The sequence below is a fragment of the Branchiostoma belcheri genome, unplaced genomic scaffold (assembly GCF_001625305.1).
Source record: "Branchiostoma belcheri isolate BF01 breed outbred unplaced genomic scaffold, Haploidv18h27 scaffold1, whole genome shotgun sequence".
NCBI lineage: Eukaryota > Metazoa > Chordata > Leptocardii > Amphioxiformes > Branchiostomatidae > Branchiostoma > Branchiostoma belcheri.
This window is the reverse complement of record NW_017802379.1, coordinates 5422645-5434730: the sequence shown is the minus strand read 5'-3', so window position 1 is coordinate 5434730 and position 12086 is coordinate 5422645. Positions and strand designations below refer to the sequence as shown.

The window sequence follows — 12086 nt, the reverse complement described above, 5'->3', positions numbered from 1 at the left end:
TCTTGTCCTAATGGAGAATGATGGGAAAGGTTTTTTTTACCCCAAGTTGCATGTGTGGACATTTTACATAAGATGTTTGAAATGAATATGTATTGTATCCCAAAGAATGCTTCAAATGAGTGTTAATACTTAACAGAAAAGGACAGAAATTGCATGAAATGATAAAATGCAGTGAGAAATTTGAAGAGATTCTTTGTAGTGTAGATCCTCTATCTCTTGAAACAAATTTTAACTGCACCAAATCTTCAGTAATATTGCATGGCAGAGGTGGCTTTCTAGCCTTAATCTGGTGTTTCTCCACGTGTCTGGTGACCCACTGTTTCTTCTGAAAGCACACTTCAGTGAGAGCATCAGGAGGGATGATGATAGGGCATTTGTTGTCCCTTTTAATCTCCGATAATTGAATTAAAGTTTTAGACATGTGGGACAGTGGGTATTTTTTGACCGTACCAAATTCCAGTCTTGGATGAGACCCATTGTTAAAGGCTTTTTACAGCTTTCTTGTACATGTATGTAAGGGTAGAGTTAAAGACCTACATGTGTAGGGCACAGATCTTCATCAAGGTCTGTCATTTCCCTCCTGGGTTAACACTGAGATGTGCACTAACTCCCCCCTCTCTCTCCTCCCCCCTACGGCGGCCTCAGCACCCTGAATGCTGAAACAACTGTATTTTTCGTCCTGTTTTTCATCGTTCTCTTTCTCTACCATGTTCTCCTCTGACCTGGAAGCTCCGTGTCCTGAGGAGGGTAGGGGACCATCTTTCACTGCTTTGACACATCCTTATAGATCCATTTAAATCCATATTTACATCTCATTTACACATCTTAGCACTCATTCTCTCCAAAGAACATCTTCATATCATATCTATTTTCCTCCATGTCCACACAGTACATCTCTACCATACACTGCTGTTTTTTCCCTACCATTTCTTTTTTCTTTCTCAAGTTATCCTTTGTAGACAATTGGCTCGATCCGATTCCAGCCCTTATTTCTGCCCCGCTTTAACATGGTCCAACAGCTTATGAAAGCCCAAACAGAAGGGGGGATGGAGTTCATCCTCTTTTGAATAAAACCTCCAGCAGTTGCATCGGCCTAATCTGTGTTCTGTTGGCACTTCTCTTTCCTTCCAGACTGCTGTGTACCTTGTTCTTTTCCTTCCCTCCTAAGAGTAAGGAGCAATGCTTGTGCTGACTGTACTTCTACATGTTTTATTTCAGCATGGAACACCACTCTGTTTTAGTAGCGAAGTTTTACACAGCAAACTAATTTTTATGTACCCATGGCTGCTATATATATATACTGCTTATCTCATTGTTATACATGTAGTTGTTCCCTGTTTTAGCACTGTGTTTTTTTTTACCACATGTAGGTACACACTGTAGTTGAAGAACTTGACAGGCATTTCAGTCATATCAAAATTCTACCTTACAACAGCATTAACATTTGTATTATTGACCCCAAGCACTCTTCAAGTGTGGCATGCTGCTAGATGTATGTGTACATATATACATGTATGTGTGTGTGTGTTTGTGTGAGTGATTGTCACAGAGAAGGCAAATTTTCAAACTGCATATATTTTGTTGTCACTTTTCAGTCTTCATTTACCTGAAAGCGCTTTGCTATGCATATTTTCATCTCTTTTCTTCTTCATTAGCACCCTTTTTTGCATTTCTCTCTTTAATTTCTTCTGCCTCTGTTTCTCTTTCTTTTTCACTCCCCTCCTGTGCCCCCTCCCCAGCTCTACTCTCACCAAGTATAGAACAAGGTTCCGAGACCCAGAGCTTGCCTACTTGCTAAACGATGATGATGATGAGAATGACGTCACATCATCACTTACTAAGAAAAGTAAGAAATATTCGGAGCTAGAGGACAAAGATTTTCTGCCCAAATCAAAAACTAGATTATCATCCCCTCTAGATGATGATGACGATGATATAATGAAATTGTTGTCAAAAAGATACAAAGGACGTTCGGGGTTAGAAGACTCTGACTTCCTTCCAAGATCGAAAACCAGGGTGACTTCAGACTTTGACGAAGATTTTGTCCCATCAATGGTAATCTATGGAACAAAGGGTCGCTCAGAGTTGGAGGACATGGACTTTCTGCCAAAGTCCAAAGCAAAGTCCAAAGCAAAAGATGGGGTGGAAGATGACATTTCATCCCTGCTTTCTAAAGGAAAGAAAACTCTCTCAGAACTAGAGGACAAAGACCTTCTTCCAGTATCCAAAGTACAGTCTCCAGTCAAAGATAAAAACCTGGAAAATGACAAAAATGATAGTGTAGAAGATTCCAGTAAGAGTACTAAATCTACAGAAGTGGCAGAAGATACAGACACTATCAATTTATCAGAGGTACAGAAGTCAGAAACTAAAGATTTGGCAGTTGCTGATGAACAGAAGGTGCAGGCTTCGAAAGACAGCAAATCTTTGACCCCAACAAAAACAAAAGACTTGATGGATGATGACGAGGTTGCATCTCTGTTAGCTAAACGGAAGAAGGGCCAGCCTGAGGAAGAGGAGAAAAACGTTAGTCCGGAACCCAGGCAGTCTGTTACGGCTGCAGACTTGATGGAGCCAGACGATGTGGCGTCTTTGTTAGCGAAGCGCAGGAAAGGTCAGAGTGAGTTAGAGAACAAGGGAATACTGCCCAAGTCTAAGGCTGAGACATCGTGGCTGGATAAGGAGCTTCCTGCTATTGTTAAGGAGAAGGCTGTTCAAGATACAACAGCTAAAGACGAGGTGAAAACAAAAGCAGAAAATGAGAATGAGGAAAAGGTTAAGATGAAGGGCAAAACTGCTGAGCCCTCCAGTGAGGTGAAACAGAAAGTAGCATCAGATTTGTCTCCATCCATTCAAGATGAAAAACCAGTGTCAAAGTCTGCAACTTCAAAATTGGTATCTGAAGAAGCAAACACACCAGCAAAGCCTGTTGAAGTCACCAAGAAAGTTAAAAAAGAAGAGCCTACTGAAGATAAAGCAGTAAAGAGAGTGTCCTTCTTGGAGAAATACACGGAAATTGCCCTTGCTAAGGACGAGACATTGCCCTCACTATTAGCCCAGGATACTAAAACTGTTTCTAAGGCAGACAAAGAAACTAAAAATATTTCCAAGGTAGCTTCAGAGAGTAAAGATGTTCCCAAATCTGCTGAAGCAAAAAAAGATTTGTCTGTGGCAGGTAAGAAGAAAACAAAAGGTGATCAAGAAATGTCTAAGATTCAGGAGACTAAAACTGTCTCCAAAGCAAAGGGTGAACTTGAAACTGTTTCTAAGACAGTCCAGGAAATGAAAACAACTCAGTCGGCCCAGGACTCCAAAGCAGTTCCGAAGAAACATGAAGAAGTTAAAAGTGTTCCTATTGTACATAAAGAACCAGAACCAGTTTCCAAAGTTGTTAAAGAGACTAAAGCTAGCTCTAAAGAAGAGAAGCAGCCAAGCCTTACAGAAGCCCTCCGTGCCGCAAACAAACAAAATAACATTGACTTGTTGAAAAGTAAGGTTGAGATTAAGAACGAGCTGCAGAAGATTTCCCTGGATGTCCAGGAACTGATGAGTGCAGCATTCCAACCCAGAGACTCTGACACTGCAGATAAGAAGGCAGGGAGGGTCACCACCACCCTCACCAAGGAGTTACAGTCTCCCACCAAGACTGAGAAAAAGACAGTCAAGGGAGGAGAAAAAGCACCTCCTGCTGTAGATAGCGGTACGTCTCAACCAAAGAAAAGAGTGGTGTCAAGTCTGAAGCAGGACTTGAGATCCCCAACAAAAACCAAAGCAGAATTTCCTTTTGAAACCCAGGCTAAAACGGAGGGTGGCTTTTCTTCCGAGCAAAAAGTTCGGAAGGTTTCCAGTTTGACCACTGAGTTGAGGTCGACGCGCCAGGGTGCCATAGAAAGTAAACCTCCAGAACCGAAACCTCCAGAACCACCTCAACAACAGCCTAACGTTCCCAAGTTCAAAAAGATCAACCCACCTGCATCTTTGGATGGTGAGCTGACTCATAGCTTGTTTGGTCTCATGAACAAGCCAAAGTTCAAGAAAGGGAAACTTGCTTCACAGTTTGAACCGAAGAGTCCTAACGTTGATTCTGTACCAAAGGACTCCAAAACTTCTTCCAGTTTACAAAAAAATGAAACAGCTAAGAAAGAGACTGCCATCTCATCAGACAGCAAAGTCATAAAAACTGATAAAGACAAGATTACAGTTCAGAAACAATTGAAGCAAACAGAGCCCAAAGCTGAAGTGAAGAAAGTTGTGTCTGAAGTAAGTAGTGTTAAAGAGAACAGAAATGTCCCTGGCAGAAAAGGTGGGAGATCTAGAGACTCACCAAAATCCCAAGAAAGGCGTGCGGAGGCATATAAGGCAGCTACAAAAATCAATGAGCCAATAAAACCAAACCCTATCATGATCCGACAACCTTCCCTTCCACAAGACATTGAACCACCCACCGAATTCCCAAAAGAGTTAGTGAAGTACGGTGTCAAGGATGAAACTCCGAAAAAAGCCAGTGGCCCCAAGAAAAAACCCTCAGCTGTCCTACAAGCTGCTCTTTTCTGGGAGTCTAGAGTTGATGTGAAAAGATCGGGTAGTCCTGTACCCAGACCTTTTAGCCCTGAACCCCAAACAAATGGCAAGAAGGCAAGCTCTGGTGGGGTAAGCAAGCAGGGTGCCGCACAGAGTGAGTCTCAGCTATTTTCCACGTGAGTCCACCCATCCTATCCCTTTGTCTCCTTTGTAATACCGGTATGCCCATCTCTGTACAGTCGCTGTTGTGAGCTCATGAGAGACAGAGATGTGTATACCATCCCTTTTCTTCACTTGTCCACCCCTGTATGTGCCCTTGTGGTCCCTCACAGGTGTACTATATGTACAACCTGGACTAAGATACCATACAGGGTTGTCTTTTTACATCCAGTTTGCGTCATTTTTGTGAAACTCTGCTTGCCTGTTTCATTTCTCTTAGACTTTCTTCTTCTTTGTCTTTGCTTTCTACTTTGCTCTTTTTCACAAGTTAGCATGCCAGCTGTCCTGTGTTCTGTTCTCTCATCATGTACCTTCTCTCTTCTTGTGTTCCTGTAGCATGATAAGAAAGCACAGGCCCTGACTCACAGGGTATGTCACACACCCTATTCCTTCTCTCTTGCCTGCAGTTTGCAGTGAGATTGTATGGGGGCTCTCTTTGCCACGGTGGTCAACACTAGGTCTAGCCTGGGTGCCATCCGATTTGTAACAGCAACCCCGATTTTTTTGGGGTTGCCGTTACAAATCGGATGGCACCCAGGCTATTCAAGGTCATGCGAAAAGTCTAAATCTCAGATCGACTCCCAAATCATGTCTTTTGAAGCAATTGAATTAGGGTCAAAATGAAGATAAAGATGTGTGATTCTGACTGAATTATGCAAACAATGCAACGCCCTCTGGTGGCCATAATGGCATTGCATGGTTTGGCTCCTTGACAGTTGGATGTTGTTGAAGAGTGTTGTGATGATGCTGACACACCACACCCCTCCCCCTCACAGCTCGAACCAACCCTCTAACCTCTCTCTCACTCTGTTCTTGCCTCTTCAGACGAGGGATGTACAGATCAGAACTGCTTTTTGGTAATGCACAATTCCCTCCTCTTCTGTACACCTGCTTGCCTGCCTGTGAGCATGCTTGTGAACTGGCATGGATTCTGAACTTGCTTGCTCTCTTTACTGTACTTCCTCTTTGAACAATATCAATTGCAGTGCATGTAGATATTGATGTATGGAAAACTGCTGAATGAAACTATGTTAATGATTTGCAGCGGTGAAGTTTCTAACAAAGGATGCAGTTGAGACAGTGCTAACTAATGCAACAATGGCATGGTATTTGTGATGGACATCACATTAATGATGAAATAAAGTTACTGCTCTGTACTGTTAACTTTGCTATGTTGATAAATTTAATACATGTATCAACACACAGTGTATGCTTACCTTATGTGTATGTCTTGACAATAACCACATTGTTTATAACAGCATGGATTCATCTTTTGATGGCATGGAAGTTGCCTATAATACATCCTGCATTACTTACTGTTGAGCCTCATGACTTACCAAATATTCCCTGTTGTGTCCCTCTGCAGAGTTGAAGTAGCCCCCGTGAGACACACCAAGATCACTAAACACGCTCCTCAGGTTCCCAAGACGTTCACCTCCACCGCCAAAGTCTCCTTCTCTCGCACCCCCTCCACCTCCAAACCCCCCACGTCGCCCGAAGCCCCCCAGCAGCGCAAGAAGTACAGCGATTCCGAGTTCTTATGAAGAGGGGGGTGGGGAGAAATCTAAGTATCTGGGGTAGTGTAAGAACACCTATGGTGTTGTTGTATTTGCTAGTGTGTATACAGAATGTGAAAATATTGGTGGTGATGAGGGGAGTAAGGGAATACATGTATAAGGTTTTTACATATAAGGCACAATCAGGAGTGGAGAAATTATATGTTCCTTTTGTGATATGTGTCCATCTATGACCATAAGATTACAATGTGGTAACCAGCCAATACAATGTATTGAAGCATAGTCATTTTACATGTACCCAGGGTTTATGGTGTATCAATCCTTACTCAAAGAAGGAGCAAGGTCATTATACAGGGATATAATGTCATTGGATGGAGAAAATTCAGAATGTAACAGGTACTAGTTGCACTATAAATAAAGTGCAGTGAATTGTTAGAAGTTAAAATGAACTTGTCTCTACATTTAAAAATCAGTACTGGTGAGGAGAAGGTACGGTAATTACGATTTACGTATTCAACAAGAATGACAGAATATAGCAGTGTATAATCTCTAAACAACTTGTACTGCTTTACTTTCAGTAAGAAATTCAGAAGTAATGCTTTTGTTGGATGAACTAAGGTATCTATCAAAGCAGAAGACAAACAATAGCAAAGATATGGATTATGTTCCCAGTGTTCAATGTAAAGGTACATATAGCAAGCTTTAGAAGGACTTGGAATTGAATATTGGTAGTTGGAGTGACATTATTCACTGTTCAGGCAGTGTGGAGTTAAGAGTAAAGAGTTTTTTTGCTGTTCTGTGATTTCTAGCTCCTCTGTTTTTTTTACCTCAAGTATACAATGTCAATGGTGATGAACAATGTACAAGACTGGCTAAGGCTTGACCCTCTAACTTATATGCTATCAATTACGATAAAAGATAGACTGAGACCCAGTCACTACTACAGGTGTTAAAAGATGATTTCCTAGCTGTATATACTCATTGATGTATGAAGTTTGGCTTGACTGGTGACCAGGCTAGCCCTGGTCCCACCGGTTGCTACAGCTATTTCGATATGGTAGCATTATGCAGAATAGGCTAGGCTATTCCAATGTGTAAGATTTGTCAACATAATATAATACATACTTTTATTATGTTATTGTAATTTTCGTTTTCTTTGAAAAGTTGTGTCTTTCATAGGTTAGACTTGAATTAGGTTTTGGTCAGCTTCTTGATATAGCAACCCTCTGTATCCAAAGATGATTGTGTCCTGTAACGGGTTGTATACATGAATGACACATGCTAGCAAGTTGACCAGGCAGCTGCTAGTATTGTTGGTCTATCTGCAGAAACTGTATTTCCAGTATTATTGAATGTCTGTTCCTTTATTCCTATGCACTGCACTGGTGCTACTACAAACAGATGTAGTGCAGCATTTGCATTATTTCCTCTTTCAAAAATTTGACTGCCATTTCATTTACAACCATACATGTGGCTTGTAGAATGTTGATTAAAAGCATGTAATACAGACCACTTCAAACTGGTTTTGCAAATGAAGCATGTACACTTCAGTTTCTGTGAAAGATTGATTATCTGTTTGTAACTTGCCATATATCTGTATCACTTTACATATCCAGTAGCATCCTTTGCTCTATTATTGTTTTACAGCTGTACCTGGGCATATGGTATCACAGTGCCACCTAGCAGTTTTTGGGTGCATTGCATACAATGTATTGAAAGTGTCACTCCAATGCAATACAAACAAAAAGCTGTAGCATCATCTTCATTCTGTCAAGGAACTTGATTTGTATAATAAAGGTACATCATATCATGGTTAATTGTACTATTGTCAATTTATTTTCTGTCACACAGGTGCACAAGACAAGTAAAACTAGAAAGGTAACATTTGCAAAGCAAATGCATAATGTTTACCTTCACATATGGTCTACTCTGTTAATTCTTACTCAAACACATTCATATATATGATCAGACACGAGTCTAAATCCCTCCTGCTATAAGATTGCAACATTATGTAACCCAACATGATGTTACCATGGTGACGTCTGGTTCAGGTCGTTGACCTTATTTGTTTGGATGAAAAGAAGAGAAGACAGAGCGAAAACAATATGTTTTCTTTCGGTAAACATATTATATATTTCATTAGAGCTACAGCCAAAGCTGTAGCATGGTGACCAGACCATAGTGGTCACTTCTAAGGCTTTGATTTGTCAACATTTGATTTGAATATAATGTTATAAAATGCTGAAATAAATGAAATAAAAATATTTCTGTTGCCCTTTGTCAAAGAAAAGAAATGGCAGAAATATTGCCCCAAAAAGCTCCATATTCAGACGCTCGTACTAGCCGTTGTAGGAATTCTCGTCTCAAAATAAGCATATGGCTGACTAAAACGATTATTCCCTGATATGCCTGTGATATTTATGTAGTCAGGAGAGGCCTCAATGTCAAGAACAAGAGCTGGAAAGACCTGGAGTAAAACCCACATAAGAGCCCATCGCGTTTCCCAAGTCGCGAAATGGCCAAATCTGGGAATGAGCGAGGCTTCTTTAGCGAGATACAGGCCTTTTCCGAACGGGTGCTTCAAAACGGGGGTGTGATAGGGGATGAATTTACTATTTTTTAATTTTAGAAAAATGAAACTTTTGGCATTTTCGGCCTCCTTGTTTTCAGAGTATACTCCGTATGGTCTCCTTTCTATTCCTACTCGTTGCCTTTTCCCAAATTTCCTTCATTCTCAACTTACACGTAAAAATGTGATTTTGCGATCAGCTGATCGCTTGCAGAAATGGTCACAGTCTTGGAAGAAGTGAATTTTCCGTGTCGATCTCATTACCATATGAATGTAAACCAAGCAGATGCATGGTGGAAGGCAAAATCGTAACAGCTTGGGGATTGCCATAGTTATACGCCTGGCAGAGGCTCTGTTTCCATTCATATGATATTGAGATCGACACTGAAAAATTCACAAATTGATTTCTTTCGTATATTGCATGCAGTCGGTGTATTCAGTTTGTAGTCATGAAGGTTCAAACTGAAGGTGTCCCTGTCCTTTGTGCTGAAAGCTATCCCCACACAATGCCCCCCTCCCCTGTTCGTAAGAATATGCCGTGGTTGCCGAGCAATTTCACCTACCCTAGCCTCATAAATCGGCTCCTTTTCTTTGTAGAGGCAGTTCTTACGACTCAGTAGCTTATCTGGATGAAAATAACTGCCTAAAATAGTCCCGTTCGTCCGAAAATCCATCGTAACTTCAGTTGTTTACATGAAAAGTAAAGCGGCTTTATAGCTTTGAGTTTGTTGTCCATATTTGGTCAAAGAGGCAGACGGCATGATTGTTTCTCTTTATTATCCAATCAGGCTCGACGACTCAAACGCGTAGACATGATGAAAACCAATTAGCATCAAGGATACATCGGTTAATGACCCTTTGCGCCATGTATCAAAAGCGACTTCTAACAGTCCAGTCGAACCGCAGGTCACCGTAGAACGCGTTATTCTCTAAGATACGGCGTTTGCCGGGTCACGATATGACCCCGTTGCATGGGTGTAAACAACTGCCTATAGTGCAGCAAAAAGACCTTAGACCTACACAATGTTTACATTTTTTCATATCTACAGGATTTGCCCAGTACAACCATGTAGATAGTTCGTGCATTGCAAAAAGACAGCGAGTGCTACGGCCTTCCAAACATTAGCAATTTTTGGTCAGTTTATTTGTGCATGTCTTTTTTACTATCTAACTGGATCCCGTTAGCTAATACCACAGTGTGATAGCCCACTTCTTTACCTTTACATTGATACCAATGACCCCTGGTAAATTTTATGGCAAACGGGTTTGCCCCCAAAAAAACTGTGACGATGCGCACATCGCGGTGGTCAAATTTTAGCCCAGTTGTAAGCTACTGACACGCACCATCCTGAGTTTCCGCTACATTTTGATACATTTCGCGTAATGTCATAAAATTCGTTTTTTGGTACGAGAAACTGTATGAATGTGGCTACCACATGCAATATAATAAGTGATATGATAACATTCAAGTATATACAAAAAGAGGAATTTAATACAAGGTTCTGACCATTCAAAAATCGTCAAATTTGAAGTCAATCGGTTTCGAACTCCTGCGTTCGATTCATGGAACCAAGGCAGCGCGTTCCATTTTTCGCGCCGCCAACAATGTTGCAACTTTCAACCCCTGTTTGCGAAAGTTCGCAAAAAGAAGGAATCAAGTTTTGTAATCACAAACAGACTTTCTGAAACCCATTCCAAGTCAGACTTATATCATGAAGACGCTAGAGAAAGTGGGATTCATGTGCAACTATACCAATGTCAGTACATATGCCCGATGTTTGCATATTTACAGTAACAGGTCATAGTGTCCGATTTCTCCTTCAAAAATTAGGTCATGAAAAATCAACCTGTTGTTGTATTTGTTCATGTCCAAATTCCTTCTCTTCCTTTTTCATCCGTAAAGTGGGTATCGTTTTGAAGCTTACTATTTCGTCGTTATTCTTTCACTTTCATTTTTGTTCTATGTAACTTTTAACGGAACATTTTTAAAGGCAAATAAACTGTAAAGAAATTACACTATTTCTCAAGGTCGAGCTGCAATACAGATTGTGCAACTTCAAAACTAAGTACACAGGTGTCAAGCCAACATAACTATATTTCAGCCACATCTTACATTACAGGTGTATTGGTTAGAACTAGTTGCAAAAGTTTGCGATTCGAACAAAAATCGTTGAGAATTCGACTGAATGAGCCCAACTTACTATCAGTTACTATATTGTAACAACTACAGGATCCCAAAAGAAACAACACACGATAGATGGGGGAGGGTCTATACTTTATTAAACAATACACCAAATCGACGATGAAATATGGCAAACGGGTTTGCCCCCAAAAAAACTAAAGGGTACCTATCTCGAGTGGAATCATCTCCATCAAACACGGTCAACTTTGAAACCTCGTTTCTCCAACAAACACCACCGGTAATGTACATCTACGACCTTGAGCGTGACGCCGGCCCTTCTTACATCTCACATTAACGTATGACAAGGAAACACTTACGCAAAGCGGAGTTACAAGCGAAACAGTAAACAGTAGCAAACTCTCGCGGATTCTCGCGGATCACATTACCTTGGAAAAGAAGCGCGAGATTTAAACGAGATCTTAGAGAGAGCTGCGCAGAACTGATGAGCACAGCGGTCTGCGGTTCGACTGAGTCGGTGAAATTATTGCATGTAAAAAATCTCAAGTACCTGCAACAATTCCGCGAACTGCTAGAGGCCCTCATTGACACGTGTGATGAATTGGCATTATGGTGCCTGTGGATGCATCACAGCATCCAATTAACTAAAACGTGAGGGAGTAAACTTTGTAAAGAGGGGTGCACGTTCGCCAGGGATGGAAAGATTCTTCTGGACACCTCAGGTATGAATTATTACACTACTAGAAAGGGTTTGGTTAAAAAACTGGAACGAAAAGTTTATGCGTTTATGCGTTGTATTGATGTTTGTTTAATTTTTCGTTACTAAACACATTTTCCTTGATTTTGTTCTTACTATCAGTTCTAACCGTCCAGAAAACAACTAGATGTGAAGAATGGATTATATAGAAAATATTGCAACAACTAGTTCTGTAATTGCTTGCGTTATTTTTACTTTAAACGCCAATGTTTACACCCATTCCTGTCTATATTTAACCCAGCATATCTACACAGTTCGCCTGGAGGATTGCGTAACTACATCGCATGACGTATGCGCACCTGGACTTAATTTATGCATATTTTTGAGCCTCGTTATAAGACGAAATCCGCTGTTTTGATTGGT

The 12086-nt window shown here is 40.9% G+C and overlaps 1 protein-coding gene across 1 annotated transcript in view; it reads left to right on the top strand.

The window, feature by feature from the left end:
• The window catches only part of LOC109464033 (unconventional myosin-XVIIIa-like), a 114969-nt gene extending 108762 nt beyond the window's left edge, over window positions 1–6207 (top strand). Inside the window, exons 36-38 of the mRNA XM_019760955.1 lie at window positions 1740–4675; window positions 5566–5597; window positions 6107–6207. Coding sequence (XP_019616514.1) covers window positions 1740–4675; window positions 5566–5597; window positions 6107–6112 — 2974 coding nt within the window. The 3' untranslated portion in view covers window positions 6113–6207. The remainder of the gene's footprint in view (window positions 1–1739; window positions 4676–5565; window positions 5598–6106) is intronic.
• Window positions 6208–12086: the final 5879 nt, after the last annotated feature.